Below are 25495 nucleotides of genomic sequence, written 5' to 3'. Positions count from 1 at the left end.
TTTAGCACTTAAGACAAACAAGGTAGTTTCTGGCATCTCAAGCTAACTAAGGAGTTTTGAGAATTTCTGCACTACAATGTGACACTGCCAGACCTTCACAAAGAGAAGAGTACCAGGATGTGGTTTTCAGTTTCAGCATTGCCAGAAAAATGTGGTTAAAAACATTTATTTTATTTGGGTTTTACCATGTTGCTGCTAGCTGTATTTTTTTTAGCATCCTGTCATCAAAACACCTGACTAATAATAATGGATTGCATTTATATAGCGCTATCTAAACAGAGTTAGAGAAGTGTTTGGGTTAAAGTGAACTCTTTTTTTTTTTTCTTTTTTTTTTCCACATAAGCTCATTTTTACATGCATTTCTGCATATGACCACTAGATGTCATTTCATTTAAAAACATAACTCAGTCATTAATTTGGATCTGATGAAACTGTGAATATATGATGACAGTATTGAAAGCCCATACTATTGAATGATTGCTCAGCTGAACTACCAGCTTCGTGTGTGTCCCCTGCAGCCTCCTCTCGGCTTCAGAAAACCCACTTTATGAGTTAATTGAAGACTTTTTGTAGCCCTCCTCCCCCACACCCGAACCGATTGCATCTACTCCTCCCTGTGAATGACCTGCAGTAAACTGAGCCTGACTGGAAAACCCCAAAGTGCTTCCTCTCCCCTCTGGCAGCGAGAGCCTGTAAACTAATGCTAAGTGACAGCGGAGACGGTTCAAATCTCATTTTCCCCTCTCCATCTCGTCCTCTCGCAGGGCTCTCAGAGACGAGACGGGAAGCGGTTGTGGGGTAAAAGGGAGCATAATTGCTTCGAATGCGAGTTGAAAACTGCAAAGCCATCAGACTGGAGTCAGCTGAGCAGAGCAGACTGCCTTCATTAACCTCCTCTACCTCAGCAGATAGGACTGCAACCATTACCTGATCCACTTTAACAAATCATTTCTACTGTTAATAACACCAAATTGGCAAAACTTAAAGAAATGCAGGCTTAAACGGTTAATCTGACATTACCTCAACCTGATGAGCCTCCGCAGTTACAACCTGACAGCTTTCATTTGTTTTTACTACTTTCCCATATTAGCAGGTGAAATTTGACTTACCCTTGCCCTTACCTAAGCTCAGACAGGATTAGCCATGAACCAGGACAGTTAATATAAAATAATCCCACACTTCCTGTCTGAATAATGTTTGTTTTTGTTCTGAGTGTGATACTGTCTGACAGGTCAAAGAGCTCTTTATGCTTCAAACCCTCATTTGTTATGAACTTTTGCACAGAGATTCATGGTCTCTGCAGAGTGAACCCTACAAACACTGATTATCCTCTGACTTTACCGTATCACCAGCAGGTGGTTTCAGATCAGATTTTAAGATTTTGGACTTGTTCAAACTTGTTATTGCACTGACTGGATAGATTTCCCAGGGAATGAACCCTCAACTCAAGACAACATGCAGCGGCTCTATAAAACTGAAATATCTTGAGTGTAATCACATGGACTGGATTTTTGTAAACACATCCCGAGAGGATAATCACAGATGACAGTGATGAATTACTGATATTTAACACGTAGGGACATCTACAAATCTGTGGTCTCCGGAGGACGACCCCTCAATTCTTTAAACTTCAAAACAACTTCCTGATGCTGATTTGTGCTCCTTTTCATCTTTTGAGTGGTTCAAACCAAAATATTTCCAGTATAATTTGGTAGATTAATATTCAATTTGTATGCATATCCCCAGAGGATAAACATAGATGACAGTGATGAAGTAATACACAGAGGCACCAAGAAAGTCGTGGTCCCCAGAAAGTCCTCGTTCAAAAAAATCATCAACAAATTCATGACTAAAAAACCTGAACATCAGGATTCCCGGCTAAACCCTTAATTCAAACCTTCCCCCTGACGAACCTGGCTCTTTAAACTGCGTCTGGTCCCTGAAGTTGTGAGGACCACTCTGAATGTCCTCATAAAGCAGAAATGTCCCCACTGTAATGGTTTTAGATACAGAAACACACTGTGTGACCCCATCTGCTGCAGTAAACGAGTCGTAACTCGCTCCGCTCACTTCAGGAATGCTTCCCTCACACTTTGTTTCATTCCCACCGGAGTGTGTGTGTGACGGGGACACAGCATGGGAGGTAGGAAAGAGCGACTCAGTGACGCAGATTGTTCCCAGAAGTCAAGAGTTCCGGTATTTCATTAAACAGATATTAAACCCTACTTCCTCCTCCTCATCTTCAAGTGCTCCATTTGGGAATTCAGGGTAATTAAACTCGCCAATCAGCTTTTGGAAGGGTCCGTTCACCCGGAGAAAAAAAGAACATTTTCCCACAGCTCGGCGTTGGCCTGCTTGGACAGTTGGGGCACATGTGCATTTATTTTGGGCGACTCGAATCCTGAAAAAACTGTTTATGTATCACAGCAGAAAAAAAGCATAAATAGGCCACTTTACCGTGCCCTGTTACTGTGTGTTACTTCCTGCTGTAAACTGAGAGCAGCATTTAGCTGATAATGAGCTAACTTCCTTTATCAATGTGAGTCGCTGGAGGCCAAAAATCAGCTAAAAGTGAGTGAATATTGTGCATGTAGTGCTATAATCACAGCGTTTAAATGTCAAAGTGTTTGTTTCCTGTTAAAGGCCTGCTGTATATTCTACCTCATTTCCTGTACACTGATAAGTGTACTAACTCAGTCAGCCTCTTTCACTGTTGCAGTCATACTGACCTCACAGCTTAAAGCAAACACTCATTAATAAACAGCTGTATCACACTTTTCCTGCCACACAAACCCTCAGATGATACTTTCAGTCTGTATTGTTTAAACTCAGAAACAGTTTTCTAATAATACAGTTTAATCGTGTCTGTTCCTCTCTGCTGTCAGCTGACCTCTCCGTCTCTGATTGGTCACGTTGTTTTCACGTTAATGCGTACGTGGGAGGCTGATAAACCCTGGGCTTACAGGACAGTCTGAACCCTGCAGAGAAAGATGCTGAGGCACACAAAGAGAAGAGGTCAGACGAAGACGGCTCTGCTTACCACGGCGTCCAGGAACTTGACGCAGCGCTTCAGCTCGGCTCGAGTCTCGCAGAACTGCCTGAAGAGCAGCCGTCCGATTGGCTGCCGCTCGCAGAGGCTGCTGTAGTCCTTCTCTGCAGAGACACGGAGGCAAGCGAGGTCATCGTTACACAGATCTGAATCAAACCGCCGGCACTGTTTTACAGGAGGCCTGCCTACACTGATGGAAGAAACAATTCTCACATACTTCGTTTATCTGGACACAAACGTGCACGTTATTTAATCCAGAATCAGTCTGTGAATGCTCTCAGGTTAAGCCCATTGCACACTGAGCGTGCTGCGAAGGAGCAACGCAAAACTTTTCAGATGCAAACTGATTGCGTAACATAAACGCCTTTATGCAGAAAATAAACCTCAAAGCGAGCACACTGATGTCTGATTGATCGGATCTGTTTATCGGATCTGATCAATCGAGCTTCATCCAGCAAACTCCGGTGGAGTAAAAGGCTGGATTAAGAATAGGCGAGTCCAAATGCAGGAAAGATGTTTGGTGTGTAGAGGTCTTTGAGGCCCCTGAAGGACAGGGATGAGTTTAACTTTGGTGCTTTTTAACATCTTTTTCCATCATTTTTAATCCTCAGAGCTTCAGAAGCTCAGGAAGCAACTTTCAGAGCTCTGTTAAAAACTGCAACCAGATCCATCCAACACCCACTCCAAAGGTCACAATCTAAACACAAACTCTGGGTTCTTTTCTATAACAAACTTCAAGCTTCAAATTAAATCAGACCCTCACAGGAAGTACAAAGTCGCACGCAACCTTAAGCACGCCTTATACCCTGTGACTATTTACAACGTAGAAAATTCATCAGATGAAATTTGCTTTCGACACAGTTTTTCTTTCCCAAACATTTTTACTTCCTTCTAAATAAAAGCTGACTTTTTATAACATAAATAATAAAGTTCCTGCAAGCAAAACTGCAGGTTTATGCAAATATGCTGGTATTTGATTATTCCATGGATCAGTGTCGTTCCCTGTTATGCTGTGAGCCGGCACCAAATGTGCTCTTATTATCTTATTATTACTGTTGTTTCTGATGTACTGCATTATTAGAAGGCTCTAGAAAATGAAAGTCAGATGGACGCTTATTTCTCCATAAGATAAGATAAGATAGAACTTTATTAATCCCTCGGGTGGGTTCCTCTGGGAAATTCGACTTCCAAAAAAAGCACAGCAACGACCGAAGTTACAGTTACAGAACTGTTATATATATATATATACACACACACACACACACACACACACACACACACACACACACACACACACACACATATATAAATACAGAGACAAATATAAATAAAATATACAAAGGGGATAAATAGAATAAATAGGAATAAAAAATAAAAATACAAGTGAATTGCACATTTCAAGTATTGAGTCTATTGCACTGTTGACTATTTACAAAAAGTATTGCACAAGGTATTGTACAGTGAGGTGCAGAGGCACTACAGCTTAGTTAGCTCCATGTAGAGAATGGAGGTTATAAAATGTTTTCTGAGGAAGGAAACATGCTCAGCACATTTGTGAGGCAGGAACTGTTGTGAAAGACTGAATGTAAATGCTAAAGAGGCAGCACACTTTCTTATAGGAATAAAGGAGCAGGCCTCCCTCAGTGAGCACTGGAGATCCTGTGACTGACGGAGGAGTACACCTCTCTTGCTGAAGTGTCGCATTGATCAGTCTGACCTTTTCGCTCTTTTCCTCGTCTCTCACGCCGACCGCCCCGATCGTCAGTGAATCACATTTGCTTGTGCGTGAAGCTTCCTGGGTTGTTTTGCATCTGTACGAGTCTCAGATGCAAATCCACGTTTCCTTGTTAGCGTTTCTATTTTTTCCCTCAAACACAGCTGGACAGATGAACTGAAACGACCCCAGATATCAATCTAAAGCCTCCTCATGCGAGTATGTTTTTGTTTTTGGTGTACATGTGACTGTCGCTACAACAGCAGCACAGCCTCGAACGGCTCACGTAAACAGACATCAGTGTTACTGGAATCATTCTCTTCTGGTTCCACAGTGAATATGGAATAAAAGACACGATAACGTAAAGTTGCGACTCTTTGAACTGTAACCATTCAGCAACTGAGACCAAAATCAAATCGTTACAAACGGACAGAATATTGTATCGCTGTCAGGCCCAAACACTGGCCCAGTTCAACTGAATCCTTAACCCAGTGCATCACACACTGACTTCAATAGATGCCGAGCTACAGCAGGGTGTCATCTGCATATATAATAATAAAGCTTGTTAGATTTCAGCCTCTTGTGTCGACATTTGTCAGTGAGCGTTGTTACTGCTGTGAAGCGTTTTAATCCAAACTACTGGCTTACTCTAAACCTGAGTTTTATCTGACAGAGGCGTCGTGTCAGGGTTGTCGATTTAATCGCCAAGTTACACCAACAGACTGAAGTTTCATTCATAAAACCAGCTGCAGGAGTAAAAAGATGCTGTTTGCTTTGTGGGTGATGTAGTCCGTGTCATCTTTTTGTCTCCCTGCCCGGCTCAGTAGATGAACATAACTCGGGTGGCGCGCCCCTTCGATTGTTACTCTGCTGAGTCATTTCCTTTTGATGACCCACTGACTGATGGTTACTGATGCCTTGTTCCGTCAGGTTCTCCTCTGTTTCATCCTACTTTGAGATTTTCTGCTCTAGTTGTCTCTGCTCTGCCCTTTGTCCCGCTCTCCTCTCCTCTAATGATCTCTTCTCTCTCTGATGTTCCACTTAAGTCCCGCTGCAGAGAGAACAGAGAAGCTAAGTGTGCAGCAAAGGGAATAAATCTGTGGATGACAAAGGACACGAAAGAGAGAAAGACGAGAAAAAGGCCGTTCCAAGTCTTCATATCTACAAACCCACTGTTTTCTTTACAAAAGGGACATAAATTACTTCATTACAGTTCATAAAGTTACTTAGGCAGTATCAGACGCTTGCATCTCAAAGTTCTGGGAATTCTCCGAATAATCATTATCTCATTATGGCTGATTACGGACGTTTTGAGGCATGATAGGAGTTGTGATATACATGAATGGAGATCCAGGGCTGTAGAGAACATGCTGTACATTAACACGCAGAAAACAAAGAGGCCTCTGTCGGGTGTCCTGTTGGCTTCGAAGGCCCTGCAGTGAAAGTGAGTTTCCATCCAGACCGAAGCACGACAGAGTGCCTCCATCACTTTATGCAGCGTCACACTGATATTAAGTGCACCAGTTTGTTCTAGAACGAGCTGAACAACTATCAATAACCAACAGGAGGAAAGGTCAGCAGAAAAAGCCAGAGTTACTGTTTCCTTCCTTTCAAACCAGCTTGGTAGGAAAATCCAAGCAGATTAGCAGCGTCTGAAATACTCAAACCAGCTCGTCTTCAAAGTCAGGGAAATCTTCCTCATTGTGGGGCTCAGACTGAACTTCAGCAGGTCATCTTGAGCTCCCACCGTGTGATTGGATGTCTGTGTTAATGACCAGTTGAACAAGTGGATGGTGAGTGTATATATTGTAGGATGTATTTGGTAAAAGGAAGCAGTAAACCTCAGAGCAGCAGCAGCACAATAAAAAATATTATTTTCATTAAATCCTACTTAACCCCTGATTATCAATGTCTATGAATCTTAGATATTAGCACTTACATAGAAAAGTGCTGGTTGTGCAAGTTGTGCAAAGTGCTTTGACGAGTAGAAAAGTGCTTTAAAAGAACCAGAGCAGTTACCATACTTTATTTTATCGCCCTGGAAGTTGCTGCATGATTACAGCATCACCACCCTGACGAAGCAGCCGGTTCCCTCTTCCTCTCTCTGGGTTGCTCGGTTCTATTTAAACCATAAACATATTCCTATGATTCAGCAGCTGAACACTGAAACCAGTGTGGACCTACTTTACTGTAATATCATGTTACTCTAATGGCCTCTTATGAGGACTGAGGAGGAGGGGAAGGGGGAGGCGGAGGAGAAAGCATCAATCGAGACTACAGATGCTTTCATTTGTGCAGAGGAGGCCGTGCGGTGAAACTCCCTGCACGTGTTTCTCAGGTTCAGCGAACAGCAGAGTCACCGGGGCACAAACACACAACAAGAAAGCACATGTCCGAGTGCAGTGCAGGGCCAATCTTCAGTTTTTTGTTTTTCATTGGTGCTGGTGAAATGTGTTGTAACAAAGGGAGAACATCTGTAAGATCTCTGTTGTGCAACATAGAAATGTCTCACGTTGCTTGCGGCATAATTACATAACAATAAATGATGTTCGTATCAGGGGATGAGAGGAAAAAGAGTCTCCTGAATATCTTCCTCCCACTCGTCTTCGTTCTTCTGGTTACAAAAAAGTCTCGAGGATGAATCGTGACTTCCTTCTTCGTCTGTCGGCTCACGTTCTCATCCTCTGTTTTTACTTTCCTCCTTCTGGCCTATCAGCCCTGCAGCACCTCTGCTCCCCTCTGTGGGACATCAGCATTTCAAACCGTACTGTATGTGGTTTTAGTGCTGAGCTTCTAACTTCCTGTGTGTGTTTGACTGAACTCATTCAAATCCAAACTTATTTGCATCGGCCCTTCCAGGGAAACAAAAGAAGCAGCAGCAGCACCTCGAGTGTGAAACGGCTCATCTTTATTTCCTTATATTTTCACATCAGCAGGAAGTCTTTAATTATGTTAAGTACGTGTCTAAAAGAAGCCAGATGCAGTGATGATTAGGAAAATCAGCAGATGAGCTGGAAACAGAGTGGTCACGTTATTCAATAAGCTGCTGCCTCTCCTGCCACAGCCTAACCAAAGGGAACGCCACCGCTTCAGATATATTCATATTAGCCTCTATTTCATTTGAAATATCGGCAACTGCTCTATTAATAATATCAATAATGTCCTGGTGCTGCTCTGAGCCTGACGGCCGTTACAGCTGCTCCTGTTGGTGTTTTTCCAGTTTACTCTGGAGGCAGAGTGTCGTCACCCGACGATGGCCCGTAGTCCCCGAGCAGAGGCTACTCGCAGCTAAAAGGAAGTCTGTTCCTGCCATCGTCACGTGGAATGTGAGGTGTTTGGACAATGATATGGAAGAGCTGCATGAGTTGATTACCCACCGAGGTTACCACACTGGAAGTGCCAGGAGGGCCGTTCTGAGCCTGTCCTGTAACAACAGCACGGATGCTAAAGACAAGTTGTTACCTTTCAACTGTTTTTCTAATTTTAAGTAAGATTCGGCCAAATAATTATTTAAGGTTGATTTTAAAGGTTTCATCAATGATTTAACACAAACACGTTCGACTAAACTACAAAGAGTTAAACAAAGCACAGTAACTACAAATGGAGTTATGAAAGAAGAAGAACATGAATTGTGGGGTTAGCTGTATTAAAATGAAGGTGGTGTAAAAACAGAGCTGACCTCAGAGCTGCTTCAACACATTTTAAATAATTACTGTAAAAGCAGAACAGTCAAAGTTTATCATCTGCCTCTGATCATCAAACCTGAAGCTGTCTCAGCTTCACCTCTTCAGGCCTGACATGCCGCTCTGGATTTGCTCCGTTTAGTTCTCCACACTCTGGACTTCAGCTACTTCAGCTCTGCACCGGTCCTCCACCCACTCAGTCTCGCACTCCCTGCTCTAGTGGTTTTATATGAATGTGTAGGGGTCAAAACGACGCCCTCTGCAGCTCTAGCTAAACTTTCTCTTCCTTTTGACGATGAGAGTTAAACAGGGTTTAAAACGACCGCCTTGGCATTTCCGGTGTTAAACACAGTGTGAACGTATCTGTGTGGACGGGAATGTTAATCTGGTAAAAAGAAAAGATGAAGAGTCCACGCTGTGATTAGTAAATGGGGTAAGCCCGAACACGTTATTGAGACAGGGATGTTTCTGGACTGGAACCTGTGGTATACGCTTGGGGAAACCTGAGTGATGAAACGTGTCACATTGTCGTTGCTGTTGCTGAATCATGCAGAGTTTTGTTTACCAAATGGCTCAACTATCGGACCGATTGTGCTTACGTGCATAAACAAAGGCCCATTTTGAGTCCGGAGACGTCTTGAATGACTATTTGAATATTCAAAAATCATGACCATCCCTACAAGCAAAATAAATATGTTTTCTGTCTCTTGCACGCTCTACTCAGGTGCCACCCTGGCTTTAACCAAATTCAGTATTTCCAGTAGTGAAAACACATCTGGATCAGACTGTTTCCTGATACATGTGAGCAAAGTACAGCTTTGGAAAATGTCCTGACATTTTAGCTCAGTTAGCTTCATGTGCTTTCATTGTCTTTTTGAACTGCTCCACGAACTTCCCAAAACAGTAACAGTAAACTGAACACGACCCTGGAAGCATGCCCCCGGGAGCTGGTGAATGGATGTATTAAGCAATAGAAACCTGTAAGACTTGAGCGTATGTGTAGTCCTTGACTTCTTTGGTGAACTTTGGTTTACCAGTAACAAACATGTGCTGTACTTTAGTCCAGCTTGCCCACCTGTCGCCGCTCTGTGCCTCGAGCCATATTAAGTTTTATAACAAGTCATCAGCCCAGCTCCACTGCTTCTTCCTCTTCTTTCTTCCTCACAATGTGTCCTATGTGTTTGACTTGCCCCGCCTGGGTACCATGGATGCAACCATGCCTCTGTACACAAATCACACTGATATTACATGCTGCTGCTGCTGCTGTTAGGCAGCAACTTAAAGCAATTGTTTTTATGCACATGACCTCGGTTATTTATTCTAATCAAACATCAGGGACGACTTTGAAATAAAAGCCCGTCTCTGATGCTGGACAGTGGCCTCCTGCAGCTAAGATAAATATGGCATATGGTTACTATTTAAGGAAACAAAGTCATGAGAACCAAACCAAGTAAACCACAGTTCATGCTTTGGTCACATATCTTCTGACCGTCACATCTGGACATTTCCATCCAATTTTGTGAAGCAAAAATCATAAACAAGTTGACATAAACACAAAGCACGAGGCGCACATGTGCCAGAAACTGCAGTTCCTCTGACGTCGCATTTCAACGTCTTCATAGAGTCGCATGTTAAAATGTTCAACTTTAACAAGGAAACGAACGTGTTTACAGCCTGATACAAGTTTGGGTATTTCCCAGTCAATGACAGGTTACTGTGGGCGAAGTTTTATAAAAGCTTAAAGTTTGACAGGAACCATGTTTGAGCTCATCGTGTCTTTTGGGGCTTTTCAAACAAGTTACTGAACCAATAATATAAGTGAGTGAATTTGTAGACGATTATTAGCTGGCGCTAATTAGCAGATGTCTTTGTCTGTGTTGCACAGTTGCCCAAATATGGTCACTTCTGGGTGCAACAATCCAACATGACAGTGCAAACACCGAGGTTTCAGTGACGTTACAGTGCCTGCATCATTCTACTTCATGCTTTCTGAAGTAAACATGCACACAGGCTTCTTACCCCCAAAAATGTGAGACAGTCAGTGGACCTGCACTTTTTTGAGCTGACTCAAAGCTCTTTACACCACAAACCACCGTCATTCATTCACACAGGACTTTATTCTTTAGAAAAAACTGCTGTGTGCGAGTTTTATCTATCTGTAATCTACATGGTTGCAGATAGATGACCTAACATGCACGACTTCAGATTGAAGAGGAAACCTGAGCACCTGGAGAAAACCAGCCAGGCGTAGAGAAAAACATGCTCGCTGCTTTGACCTTTAATTTTATTTTGTAAAAAACTAAGTGCAACCAATGACAAAGCACAACAACGATTATCTCTGACTCTGGTCTCAGGTAGAGATCAGATCTTTTCCTGAGTGAGTCTAAATTTTATTTCTCCAACCAGTCACCAGTTAAAATGAAAGTAATCAGTTGGTTGAAACAGTAGAAAAAAAACAGGCTGCTTCCTCTTTCTGCAGGCGCCACAGTTTCCTCTGTGGTAGTACTTGAGCAACACTAGCGTTTTGTCTTCATACCACCCACACACTTTCAGACCTATCGCAGGTTTGACTTTTCAATGAACAGCATGCTATTAAAGTTCGCGCAGATTGTCGCTGCTTGTTGCCTGAATGTAAAAGACATTTTTATAACATGGCAGCTGCAGCTCTGAGAACACAACTTCAAAAAGTAAAGGACGCATAAAAACAGAAGTTGTAGCAACGCTTGATCCACAGTCTCGGTGTTTTGGACAGGAAGCAGTGACAGCCTGGCGATTACAAAAGACGTCAACTGTCATCTCAAAAGTGAGTCTTGGTTTGGGGGACTGGAGGGCAACTGTTTTTCATTCTCAGTTTATTCTGCAACAGTTTCCAAAACCTTCCATATAACATGGTTACAAAGTTCACAACTCCAACAAAATATACAACAATCATGAGGTTCATGCACAACAACCTGACCACTACCATGTGCATGTGGATAAAGTGGGGGTCAGCGTGGGGCTAAAGTGGGGTTTGGGCAAGTAGATGAACCCTAAAATCCTAATTATTGACATCGGCATGAACGTGTGGCGGAGATGGGGGGGTCATCTCAAATCATCGAGAGCCTTCTGCTTATAAAAGTTGCAGGTCGATCGACGGGCTCCATGGAGCTCATATAACTTTTATTTGATAACTGGTCTAAATTTAAACTAGTCTAGTTCCTGTAGGAGGGAAATGTTTTCTACACAAATGGAAATGTATGAAAATGAAGAGCAACGACAGCAAACACTTCAGTGTTACGCTCGGCATGAAAGTTCTGCCAGACACATCTTATCTGTAGCTAGTTTTATTTTATTTAATAACTGTACAGTACTCTCTGTTTATAGTGACCATTGTCCTTAATGTAAATATGTAAGAAAATTGTGTACGTTTCTGTTCTGTGTCCTGTTTGTTTGTATATGTGTCTTTTTGGCTGCTGTTACAACCAAATTTCCCCGTTGTGGGACAATTAAAGGATTATTCTATTCTATTCTATTCTATTCTATTCTACATTAATCAGCATTAAGCAATTTCCCAACCGTCCGGTTAAAAACTGTGAGACAAAGTCACAGTTATTGCTACAAATGAGGTTAATGCAAGCACAATGTCATGGATCATATCCAAAGTGGTTGGAAGTGAGATGTTGGAGTGTGAAGGGTCACTGTTGACCTTGGAAAGAGTCGTTTCCCTCTCACAATAAACTTCTTCCTCAGCATATCCACTCCGATCAGTTCTCACAGCAGAGATATCTCGCATTTAAAAACTAAAACTTAGCCTTAATACTGTTAAAGTTTGTTATTCACATGCAACAACTCATTTATTCAATCATTTGTGATTTATGGAGGTTTATGTGTTGCAACTAATTGTTGATGAGCAACAGTTTTGTGATCACAGGACAGTGTGCCATCCATTTTCTGCCGTTTTGTACACAACCTGAGGTCTGCTGGTGATAATATCAGCCATGTGGATGAATGAGAGTCTATTTCTGTACAGAATTAGGAAGCTGCCACCACCGCTGCTGCTGTATACAGAGGAAATGAAAAATCAACACTGATCATATTCCCTCAGTGAAATGTCATGTTTAATACTGAGGATGAGTAGCTCATGTTTCACTGCAGCCGTGTGTCTGACAGTGTGTTCTCTACTTTATTTGCTTTCTTAAAGAGTTTTGAGCCTCGGGGCCACCATACCAGAGTGCAAAGACACGGAGAGAGACACTAGAAAGCATAACATCTTCTGAAACAATGAGGGGATTGAATTCAGGCTTTAGATGAGCCACAAAACTGAGAAACACACAGAGCCGTGCTGTGCAGCAATTCATAAATTAATATCTAAAACTGGACGTCTTTTAGGGGTTTTTCCCCAGTAAAGCGGAGTCATCTGCTTCTCACTAAAGACATTTTAAGATATAACTCCCACACAATTCTTTAACAAACAGCCCGGTGCAGACACAGTTAGGTCTCTGTGGACAGTTTTCATAATGACTGCAGCAGGAGACTTTTTTATGACCCTGGAGCTATACTGGGAGGGCTTTAGGGTAGGGGCGTGGCCTCTGACACGGCCTGTAGCTGCTGATTAAATGTTGATGTTAACGACTGAAAAGTCCACACCCGATAAGTGACTTAACGATGGCTACGTCCATCTTTTAAATACAGTCAATGAGGGATTGTGTCACGCCAAGTGGGCGTTGGTGGAACTGCAGTTTGTGTTTCAGCCCAGCTGGTTACTGCTCGTTTCCCCCACAGATGAAACTTTATTTATAAATCAATAATTTGCATCCTTCGGAGGACGAGGACACGCCGGTAATCATGATAACAGTGAAAAATCAAAATCAAAGAATGACATGATGTTAAAAACATCGTAAATAATCCACCTGCACAGCTACAGATTCTTCCCTTTCAGTTCTTAATATATTATTGCACAATTACCCACTTAAATAATTTCTTGTGTTTTGCATGATCACAGACTGTGTTTTCCATGGTAATAGTTCCTTTATCTCCTCTATTTCTTAATTCGATGTTTTTTTGTGCAAGTCTAATCATGTCGAGTTTGAGGTACCAGCGGTGATGACTGAGGGGGTATTCAAAGGGTGCCATGGATACGATGTGTTTCAAAGGCGTCCACGTCAAATGAGATAAAGGTGCTGCTCTGAGAGAGAGAGCGGCGTTAGCTCACCTATGGTTTGTCGAAGCTCCTCGCACAAACTTATGTGTGGGAACTGCAGCATCTGCTTCCACTTCTTGCTCTTTCCTTTTCTGTTCCCGCCCCCTCCTGTGAATGACATACACATTTTTTATTGTATTTTGGGTTTGAAGGAGAAGAAACATTCAAAAGTAAATCAGCAGGATGTCGTCATACCGTTGATACTGAGAACCCGACTGAGGTTTTTAAGACTTAAATATGTGTCGAGTGCATATTAAAAAACAGCACAGTGTCGAGCCCTGACGAGCCGCGCCCTGATGCTTCTGAACAAGTAAAGTAAGAAACGCAAATTCTGGTTTCCAGGTTGGATTTTGAGACCATTTCTGAGGCGGTGGAGAAAAAATCATTTCAGAGAGCCGATCGACCCGATCGATGCAGTGATCTGATTGGTCAGATCTGCTTATTCAGATCCAAAAAATCTAACTTGGTTTGAAAACATTAATGTTGCAAATTCGCCCAGTGAAATCACATCATCAGTGTGAAAAGCTGCACTGAAAAAGCAGACATGCAGATATTTTCTGAGCGCTGGATGTTTTTCCTGTGCTTAAACAACAAGTAAATTCATTGCAGGGACAGTCTGCGTTAGCCTGACTGCTCACCACAGATCACATATAAACGATGGTCTGTTTGTGTGTTAGAAACCAGGAAACTCGTTGGTTCGATGAAGTCGGGTTTTTTTCAATCTTAGGACTGAGAGCGTCCAGCAGTCATTTGGGAAAAATGTTATTCTCCAACTGGTTGTCAAGTAGTTTCTGGAGGTTGCCAGCTTAAAAGCTTCCCTGCGACTGCTTTAGTCACTCATAGTTTGCACGAAACACACCAACCTATCTGCCAACATATAACCTGGAAACAGAGAGCGTTTCCCTTCCAAGTAAAAGTTACGCCTTACTGTTGCAACCAACACGTTTCAAAAGGTACAGCTTTTACTTTGAAGGGACACTATATTTGTAGAGTAGTTTGAGTGTTTGCAAGTCGACGTCTTCCATACTGGTGGACGAAGCAAACGCCAGGAAACTCCATTTTGGATTTTTATTCTAAGGGAACACACGCCAATACGCCAATCACAAGGTAACATTATTTTACTCCGATGGTGGTTCACACTAAGCAGACCAGACTATAATACAATAGAAGCTGCAGCAGGTGATGTCTGTGTGGTTTTAAAGCTTTGTTGTTGCTGTGATGAGATTCTTTTGATGGCCATGATGTAATTCCACATAAGTAGTCCTCCTGTTGGTGGTCATGGCTGAATATTCTTGGGTTCCCAAAATCACTGTTCTTCATGTTTCATCTGAAAACGCCACCATAACAACCACAGTTTACAAAGTAAACATCACGTGGTAAACACAACTTGCGACCATGAGCTCCACGAAGGTCGTAAACTGAGTACGAAGCAGGGTCGCTTTCTCATAGACGTCTATTCAATCAGATCTGTTTGAAACCAGAAGAGTCGCCCCCTGCTGGAAGTTGGTTCGATCGGTCCAAACGTGAGAACAGAAGAGAGAAAAGCAGCATGTTGTGGTTTTAGTAGGAAGCGCAGGCTCGATCTGTGGGGGTGATGTGACCAGAGGTGCTGATCTGAGCAGATGTGGCTCCCATGCGCTTTAAACAAACAGCAGGAAACCCAACACTCATACCCACAATCACTAATTTTGCAGCTTCACCCTCTATCTCTAATTTTGAGGGTTTGAGGCTTACACATGTTCAGTAACACCTCTGCTGTTGTCGGTCGTAGGTGGCAGGCAAGGCCAAAGGGCTCGTTACAACAAATGATCCCCAGCGATGAGCCGGCTCCTCACCAATCCAGCTGTGCACACACGAGCTGCAATGCACAAAGGAAAATGAAACCGAGAGCCGGACAAAGGTCTGCCTGTTTTTCCCTCCTTCCTCCAGAGTCGTATTCAAACAAGACGAAACCAGTGAGTGAAATCTGATTAAATTTGGTCCTTTGAATTTACTCAGAAGTGATATCGCTCTCTAAAAGAGGATCTTTGTAAAGCTGTGACCTGCTGGTCTGCATCTGAGGATTGTTTGTTTTAGGGTTTCTGGGATGTTTTGAAGGACAGTCTGAATAATCACAGACACTGAGAAAAACAGAGGGAAGTAGTTTCTAAATCAATAATCAATTTAGCAAACAGGTCCTGGAAGTCTGTTTAAAGCTTTTGAACATGAAGCATTTTTCTCTGTGGACAAAAGCAGACTGTCTCTGCACCCAAGCCTGAACCACTCCTGAATCCTCTTTGTTTATCTCAGTTAAGAGCACATGCTGTGGTCAGAGGAGGGATCTTTTATTCGAGGCTCCGTGTTTGAAATGCGATGAGGTTAAAAGTCATGGCAACCCTGCAGCCGATGAACCGTTTTCATAGAAGCCGTCGAGCAGGGTGAAGACAAAGAGCTGCAGAACAAAGAGAAACCAGAGGAAGTTCCTGTCCTCTCTGTGTTTGGGCGGTTTCTCAGAGCCAGGCGGCACTCTCGTTTCTGATAGAGCTTCATTCAAGACGCAGCAATAAGCAGGACCAACGCACTCTGTGAGCTCATGTCTGAGCCTCGAACGCCAACCATCCTCCCTTTGCAACTTTAGGAAAGAGATCGGATCCTGTCACCATGCTCCGTATATATCTGCTCCAGAGTTTCTTAACATTTAATCTGATGACAAACATCCATTTTTAGAGCTATTGGATCATCGCGCTACAAAAACAAGAATAAAGTCTTTTAAGAATCTGCATTTAATATTGATGCTCATCAGTAAAAGTCGGGAATTCAGACGATCTCTAAAAGTGGAGCAAAGCAGTGATGGAGAAATGTTTTGGTAGCATCGACTGCAGTTTCTCTAACAGCCAGTTCACAAAAAGTGACTCGTTCCTCATTGACTCCCATGTTAAAAAAAATCCCACTTTACAGAAGAAATCAACCAGCTAAGAATAAACACATTGGGACAGTTTCTCCCTTTAACTCAGCTTCAGTGTGGTGGGTAAATTTGTTTATAACTGATCCATCTCGATCCTTCCGAGGCTTAAAGTTGGGCTGCAGTGATTAATATTGGATTGCAGCTCTAGTAGAAGTGGATTGGGCTTGTTCCCATCATGCATTTGGGAGCATTTTTAATGGAATATCTGATAAGTAATATATTCTCTTCTGCTTCCAAAAACCCAACAGGACAGCTGCAATAAATCTAATCAAACTGCAGGTTCATAAATGGACATCAGTGTCTGTGGTCTCATCATCGTGTTGCTATTTTCTGGCCCTTTGCTACAAAAAACTGGGACAGAAAGTCCGATTTAAAGAATAAAAAATAAAGGAGAGCGAGTCCCCCCATCTGCTGTCTGTAAACACCCTCTTACGTGAAATATCGTGAACCTGCACCATCCAGGCTTTCACTGATAACACGGCGTTGTTGTAAATACAGCAGCAGCCTTGAGGCGTCCAGCCTTCAGCATCCCTGATCCTGAAGGAAGGCAGTCCACGCTTCAGGATTTGCTATTCAAATACTTCCAGGCAGCTGCTTTGAAAATCAATTACTGTCATAGAGACACTGCAAACAAGATGTTGTGTTTGTGCCTGAAAAATGGGCGATGATATCAGAATTACAGATAAGCTGACTGATGCCCCGCGCTCGCTGTGTGCATTAGTGAAAATGTAAATCAAGACAAACAGCATGAGTACACGGATGGGAAGCCAATGAAAGACAGACTGAGCGATACACCGATGTAATTAAGATGAAAGCAGCCCAATTCATCCCGCACTCTCAAAGTCATTAGGCAGTTCAAAGGTTACACTTGAAGGCCAAACATGACCCTGGAGGCCATTATGAGGCTGGCTTATGAGCTAAGCAAGGTGAGTTCAGGTTTAACCATGGTCTGAAGCAAGTCCAGGAAGGAAACCACTGCCTGCTGACCAATCAGCTGACCAATCAGCAGGCAGTGGAACACCTTAAACTCTGTATTTCCATTCATGAAGACGTCTGCTGATTTCAGGCCTTCACAATGACTTTGACTTGGTTCGGTGTTGGGTGGTGTTTTTCTGAACCATGGAAATAATTCTGTGATCATCCACTTTAGGTGTTGGTACGCTGGTCAGTGCATCCATGCTTTCAAAGAATGAACAAGATTGTTGATTTGACTGGTCTCTGAATCATTTCTAGATCTTTTATCAGTTTCCTGTCCGATTACTTTTAAGTCTCTGGAAATGGGACACCTTCTTTAAAAAAGACTGTAAGTTCTGATGTTGCAAAAACACTCTGCAACAAAGCTGAAGGTCTGCACGTCTTTGCATCTTGATTATCTGATCTAAAATCCACTGTGGTGGTGTATGCATTGTGTATAATTTGTGAAGCAAGGCACCACAACCAGGAAGCTCCTCTTTGCAATAAAATGTTAACATCGAAGGCCCCGGTAGGACCATCTCAGGACACTGTAGGTAGAGAATACAGACGCAGACTGACTGTGTCTTCTGCAGAGGCCACACACATTCTGATTTAATACAGATTTATCAAATCAGTTTATCAGCTAGGTCCAGAAATGCTTCTTTCAATGATGTTTTTCTGTATGTCAGGGCACCGGATTAAAATGCTGAACAGGTCATTACAACTTTGGTGGTTCAACCAACATGTAAACCGAGGCAAGTGCTTACATCGAGTGGACAGAAAACCGGCCTCAAACATGCCGATTCGCAGCTTTTTCAGCAAAGCAAACTAAAAGTTGTTTTTTATTTGTCTCTGCGACTTCGTTCCGCTTACATGTTTATTTTTAAAAGGCGTTATTTTAAGGTGTTTGTGCTTCGCTTTAAAGCTCACGATTTCCCAGATTTTAATTGCTGTAAACAGCAGTGAGAGAGGAAGTGACATCAGGGACCGAAATCACATAGCATAAGGTGAGAACTGGAACGCAAAAAAAGAGAGGAGGAGGTGACAATCAAGTCAGGTTCAGATGCGGCTTTTCATGGTACTTCCTGTGAGAAGGCCTGTTTCCTTTGTGCTGTGCATTCAGACTGTGGTTTCCTACATTAAAGGAGGATATTTGTGTCTATATACCAACTAACATTACTATACGTGTAATATGGCAGTATTAGAGTGTGCAGGGTTTTTACTGATGTGTTCGAGTCCCGGGCCAACACTCGTATATTTTAAGGCCGCCTCCTCTTACCCAAGATGACAGATTGTCAATGACATGCAGTCGGTCAATACGACCTGGCTACTTACAGCCTGAAGCAGAGGGAATCTCATAAAAGACAGAGCCTGGGAGTAAAGGCGGGGCTTGAAGGTTTTTAAAGCAAACTTTATTGGTGTTTTTGTCAGCTTTGATTAGTGAACCGCTTCAAGTGCTGACACCTGCTCCTGGATTAGAGACGTCATCATCAGTCTATGCTCTCTCAGTCTTCCTGAGAAATACATTAGCTGTGCCCGGCTGTACTATAGTAAAGTAAGCAATGAAGAAACACTACAGATAAACCATGAACCATAACATGTTCTGCTTTCTCAGAAACATTCCTGCCTTTTCACTATTGATAATGTCTTTACAATTAGATAATGGAAAAGTCTTCTCACTGCAGAAGAACCATTAAATGACAGAAGACTTCTTTTCTTCTTTAACTCTAGATGAACCCGACAATTTGTTTCATGTATTTGTGTTGTTTGTTTGTTTGTTTTACAGATTTGTTGCACTGATGAATTTCTCTGATTTACACCAGCAGCATTTCTTTGTAACGTCCTGCTGAAACTGCACTTGGGCTCTAACTCTTGGCTGTTTATTATCACTTTTACACACAGATGGTTCATTAAATGTTAACATTTTCAAGAAGGTTTTTAGGTAATCGTCTTCCATCAGACTGGACTGACTTTAGCCCCTCTGTTCTTGGAGGACTTTGTTTGACTTGTTTCCTCAGAGTCTTTCATCCTTCTGTAGCAGGACGCTAATTCTTTATTTCAAACGTAAAACTTTACAATAGATTGTTAGTTGCAGCTGTGGCACAAACCATATCTTTCTCATCCATCTATAGTTAGCTGGTTTATAATTATTGATTAACAACATTATTGCCAGAGATCTTATAAGAGAGACTCGGGTGACAGAAACAATCCTGCACTCAAATCAACGGGAGTTTATTTGGTAGGAGGCAGAAGTTGACCATAAAGGTTTTTTTAAACCATATTTAGGGTTAAATTTAAACAACCTTTGGTGATTATAAACAATAACCACACAAACAAAGTCAAAAGATATTTCAGAAATGGTGAGAGTTGCTTTCATGAGGACTCTGTCCTGGCCGCAGCCTTCGTTAGTGCACCGTCAGCATTTCTGGAGCTTAACGGGCTCGTTGGTGCTGCTGGATTTTGCTTGTTTAGCAAGTCAACGAGTTAATAATAGTGGTTTGGAAATAAAATAAATGAAAAACTATTTTTAATGCTTTGAACAGAAAGCAAATTATCCACAACAGGACACTGTTACCAAGTACCAGCCATATCTACTGCCTCGAGTAATACCTCATGTATGCGACTGAGATCTGAGTAAGTTTACACTGACATGATATTGGGACTGATGATGCTGTCTTAGTGGACTTAGACGAAGAGTAGACAGAATGAACTTAAAGTCGGTTGGACGTTTACATCAGTTTATTGCCTCACCAGACTTTTTGATTGCGTGCAGCAGTTCAGTTTGGTCGTGCTGTTGCATACGCATGATGCCGTCTTTGTGCCCGTTTTATGTGCTTAATTGCATCATTCTCTGTGCAACATCCAGGATAACCTCCCAGATTTTGAAACCTAAACGGTGGCAGGTGTGACCACGTGCTAACAGGGTTTACTGCGGGGCTTTAGATGCCAAAGAAGCACCTAAGCTAAGTGTTAGCTTAATATTCGTTAGAGCATCTAAAACATGGACAGAAATCACACAGGAAGTTAAAGAACGTATTGAGCTAACATGGAAACACATCTAATCTAATACAGCTAACTAGATGGCTAACCGTGTAGTAACAGTGTAGCAGCTAATTACACCAATATCATAGTGAAAACTGAAAGTGGACTGGGGCGTGTATATTGTGTTTTACTGCACGTCTAAAATATGAAAAAATAATTCTATGTTTGGTTTTGACGTCGTGTAAAATCGCTCCTCAGCGCTGGCCTAAATCACCGATCGGCCCTGCAGCACAAAAGCAGACATCTGCAGGGCATGAGTGTCTCTGCACACAGGAAGTGACACAAAAGGTCACGACTGGAACTTTTGCACGGCAGAGAGCGTGTCATGTCGGCCTCTCTCCTCCGTTCGTGCTCCAGCGTTCACGTCGCGCTGCATGATTTTAGGTCACTGACACATTCAGTGTTTCTTAGCGTGCCATCATGAAGAAACCTGCAGCTCAGAGGCCTGAACCCCCTGACTCTTTGTTTGGAGTAATACTGAAGAGCCGTCACGCTGCACATGCCTTTCGGGGAACTTTTGAGACTCTTCACGAACCAATTCGATTTCCAAGGCACACTGAAATTAACTGGCACTAATTGCTTAACAGAAGTGAGGAAATGGGCTAAAATCACATCCTTGGGCAAAGCTGAAGACGGTATACAGTACAGCACTCTGAATAATCCAACTGCAGAGTAAAACAGGTCAACTACAGATGAAACTCCCAAAAATGCTTCCTTCTGAAATTTCCATAACACACCTGAAGGACACAAAGATGTTGAAAATCAAGGTGCTGCCCCTCTAAAAGGTTTACGGATGCAAAAACAGAGCTGCTGATGAGCTGAGTTTATCATCGTCTGGCTGAATACCTCCTCTGCACCGAAGTTATATGCTCTTTGAAAACCTGCATTTAGATTACAGGATTACCTTTAGGACTCATGTGCAGTTACAAAGAAAGTACACAAACACGAATTAATCAGGTTCTTTGTAGGTTGTAAAATTAGGTCAACACAACCTGTAATAAAATACAAAATCTAACATATGTATCATCACACTTTGTAACAAAACCAAAGCAAAATGTAGAAACAGTGTGGGCAAAACGAAGTGCACCCCATGCATCCGTAGAGACTTAGAGGTTAAGTATCAGCCAGATGCTGATAATCAAATGCAGTTAATTCATTTATCATCGGAAAGCATGACCACCTCTATTGACTCATTCAGGTGTGTGATAACACAATTCAATTATATTTTATTTTTATAGCACAAATCACAACAACTGTCACCTCAAGGTGCTTCGTATTTTGAGGTAAAGACCTTTCAATGATCCCCAACAATCAGACGACCCCTGTGAGCAAGCGCTTGGTGACAGTGGCAAGGAAAAACTCCATTTCAACAGGAAGAAACCTCCAGCAGAAGCATACTACAATCTTCTCAGGAGTGAACAGCAAAGACGTCCAAACGTCTGGGAAACTGCAGAAAAGCCTCAGACTCTACGGACCTCAGTCAGCTTATTAAAGGTTAAAGTTCATGTCAGCACACTTAGATAAAGACTGCACAAGTACATCCTTTTTGGAAAGGTTTCCAGGAAAAAGGTCTCTCTAGAAACGACATGGCTGCACGGCTTAGGTTTGCAAATCTCAACAAACTACAAGACCTCTAGAACAATGTCTTTTGGACAGACAGAGTGGAAATGCACAGCGCCACCTCTGGAGAAAACCAAACACAGCAGATCAGCAAGAACACCTCATACCAACTTTCAGCATGTTGGTGGATGGATGATGATTTGGGCACCTGGCAGCCGTTGAGTCGACCATGAACTCGTCTGTGTACCAAGACTCAAACGTGAGGCCATCTGTCTGGCAGCTAACGCTTGAACTAAACTGGGTCGTGCAACAGGGCAACGATCCGAAGCAGCAAACAGAACGACTGAAAAAGAAAGGATTCAGGGTCCTCGCCACGCCTGAAATGCTGCGGTTGGACATTCACAGAGTTGTGCATAAACAAGTGCCCACAAACCTCAATGAGCTGAAGCAACATTGTAAAGAAGAGTGAATGAAAAATCCTCCACAACCATATCAGAGATGAATAAAGTCACAGTTTAAATTACTCCTGCTAAACAGTCACTGTTTGTCACACAGTGGTTTAGTTTGAGTAAAGACCCGCTGTGATATGTCGGTGTTGTTCACTGCATTACCACAGTTTATTGACTGTATTTATCGCTCCACTAACACTATGTAACAAACAGAAGAGTACAGCGACACTTACATTGAGAGGAAACAACTTTATGAAGTGACTGATGCGTTTCGGCTCGTGGCGTTCCTCGGGGTCATTCGGCCAAGCTGAAACACGTTGGTCACTTCCTGAAGTTGTTCCCTATTAATGTAAGTGTCGCTGGACTCTTCATTGGTGCACATGACATGAATATTTTTCCAATTTTAAAAGCAGGGATCATCGTTGTTAGAGCGAATCACTTCACTCAGCTTTTACATCAATTTGTGTTATTTTAAATACACTACTGATCCAAAACACCTCATAAATTATTATTTAAAACTACATGCAGATATTTAGAGGAAAAAAATCCCAGTTTGAGTTAAAGAAAGTGAAAAGTTGTCCAACACATGCTGAAGAATAACACTGCCAGCCCTTGTTTCGATGAATGAGTGCCCTGTTTACTGAAACACGTCTTAGGTATGTAAATTAAATTAAACAAATTATTCATTCATCCCCAAACAAAAGGCCGGGGAATTATCCCGATATCAGATGACTCTCACATCCAAAACCAGGCAAACCCCAGTGAGGTCAGAAGAGTCACGGCTGCATGTGTGATGACTCAGTGGGGACAGTGCTATATGAGGAAAACTGAGAACGATCATTAAACAGCAATTATGTGTTACATATTAAGCAACGAGAAAAGGTGCAAACTGGTGCAGAAAATTCTGCAGATCGCAGGAAATTAAAAGCGCCGGGCTCACACTTTGTGTTGAACTTAAACTCAAGAGTTTAGATAAGTCTCAGCTCCAGAGAGGTCAGAGTCAAGGCCTGACGGGCCCAGAGATACGGTGCCTTTCTCAAGGGCGCTTCGGCTGGATGCCAGCACAGAGCCTCAGGTCCTGGTTATGTATGAGCACAGCTGATAAACTCATGAAACATCTTCTCAGGTGCCTGTGCACACGGCATTAGGATCATGTCGGCTGTGAGCCACTCAAACCTTTGTCTCCTGTTTACTGGAACAATAACAAAGGCCTTTGATCGCAGGAGGGCCGTTTATGTTGCATTAGGTATTCAAAAGTGTTAAGAGTTATTGGACAAACTGTGCCAGTAGAGTGTCCTACGAGCCAACCTTCTCACCTGGACCCTTACCCACAGATATCACAGCTTCCTGGTTGTAGCTGATTAATGAGGGCCGTTTTAATGATGATGATCTTTGGCAGGAACAGTAAAATCAATTGTGTGCACAAAGCCGTGCACAGCACAGCTGCTCTGCCACAACATCCTGTTTCGCAAACTACAGGACGATGCTGCAAGATCAGCAAGGGAAACCCGATGTATTGCTGCAGCCACAGTTCACGGTTACAACCCTTTCCGGACAACCTTTTTAGGTACACTATCAAAGCCACGCCAAAAATAATTTTAAACATTTGCTACTTGTAACGTTTTCCCAGGCTTTAGGTCATACTCTTTGATGCAGCGTATACTGGCATATAGTAAACATTCATACATGCCCTGTGTAGGTAGCATAACACAGTTATTGACTTTACAATGTAGTCGGCACAATGAACAAGGAAGACAGAGATTTCACGGTAATTAAGAGATTTGTTTAAACATATTCCACGCCGAAGTGGACACTGTTTGTTAAATTCTTGAATAAAGTCCTCATTAAGTTGACATTCAGCGTAGGACCACGGATATGAAACAAAGCTTTATACCGCTCGAATTATAAACGGAGTTCGGTTGGTCGTTTCTATCTACTCGTACGAACTGTATTTACGGTAACACCCTGCGCGCATAATCAGAAGATTTGTCAGGAAGTGCAGGAACAGTTCGTGCCGCCTGAGTCCGGGGCATCCCTCCGGTGCTGTGACTGTAACACACCGGTGGAGAGGAGCTGTCACACCGCCTTCCCCATCCTTACCTTCCCGTGCTTTGAGCAGCACAGTGTTGGCCACGATGTTCTCGAGCTCCATGTTAATGCTGTGCGGGCTTACAGCAGCGGCAGCACACCGAGCTCCAGGTCCCCCCCGGCGGCTTCAATCACAGTTATCCTCTGCCAAGCACCGTCCACCGCCACCACCTCCTCCCACCGCCCAGCCAAGGAGGAAAAACTCCGTTCTGCTTTCGCGCAGACCCGTCCGGTGACAGTCCGCGCCCCTCCTCTCCTCTTTCTCCTCCTGTTACTCCTCCTCCTCGCTCCATCACTCCGCCCTGAAGCTGCTGTCAGAGAGGAGGAAATAAAGCAGACTTCTCACTCTGTTACAAAGGCGCGTTTAAGGAAATAAGCATCATAATATCAAAGGCAGATAGCTCACTCTGCTCATATCTAATGCTTCGGTTTTGAGCCCCGAAGTGTGTGTTAGTTAAAGAAGCAATTTAAAGGTATTAGAACATGCTAGCAACCATACCATTCGAGTTTGAGTTATATTACAACAAACTTTACTTAAACATCAATTTAAAAAAGACCGAGTGGCATAATTTATAATGGACGCTTTACCAGAGACGGAACTGGTCTCTGATAGCGCTTTGTGACTTTAAGCTAACCGTTTAACCATTTAATCATTTAGTACTGTTAGCTAAGCATTTAATTACCTTTGGTTCACCGTTCAGTACTTTTAGCCATTTATAACAGGTTATTACTTTTAATTCATTTGGTTAACTGTCTTTTATTTTTAGTTAACAGTGTATTACCTTTAGCTGACCGTGTAATCTGTTATTTTTAGCTGTTTCGTTCCTTTCTTT

General features: G+C 42.6%; 1 protein-coding gene across 1 annotated transcript in view; it reads right to left on the bottom strand.

Annotated features, from left to right (window-relative positions):
• Window positions 1-24813, bottom strand: part of grk6 (G protein-coupled receptor kinase 6) — a 49956-nt gene extending 25143 nt beyond the window's left edge. Inside the window, exons 1-3 of the mRNA XM_085364729.1 lie at window positions 24675-24813; window positions 13638-13733; window positions 3041-3153 (exon numbers count right to left, since the gene is read on the bottom strand). Coding sequence (XP_085220855.1) covers window positions 3041-3153; window positions 13638-13733; window positions 24675-24726 — 261 coding nt within the window. The 5' untranslated portion in view covers window positions 24727-24813. The remainder of the gene's footprint in view (window positions 1-3040; window positions 3154-13637; window positions 13734-24674) is intronic.
• Between the last annotated feature and the right edge of the window lie 682 nt (window positions 24814-25495).

Source organism: Diplotaxodon limnothrissa, linkage group LG10, assembly GCF_057381915.1.
Source record: "Diplotaxodon limnothrissa isolate DT_005_m linkage group LG10, D_limnothrissa_male_GT1.1, whole genome shotgun sequence".
NCBI lineage: Eukaryota > Metazoa > Chordata > Actinopteri > Cichliformes > Cichlidae > Diplotaxodon > Diplotaxodon limnothrissa.
Note: the sequence above shows the minus strand (reverse complement) of the source record. Positions and strands in the feature narration are given on the sequence as shown.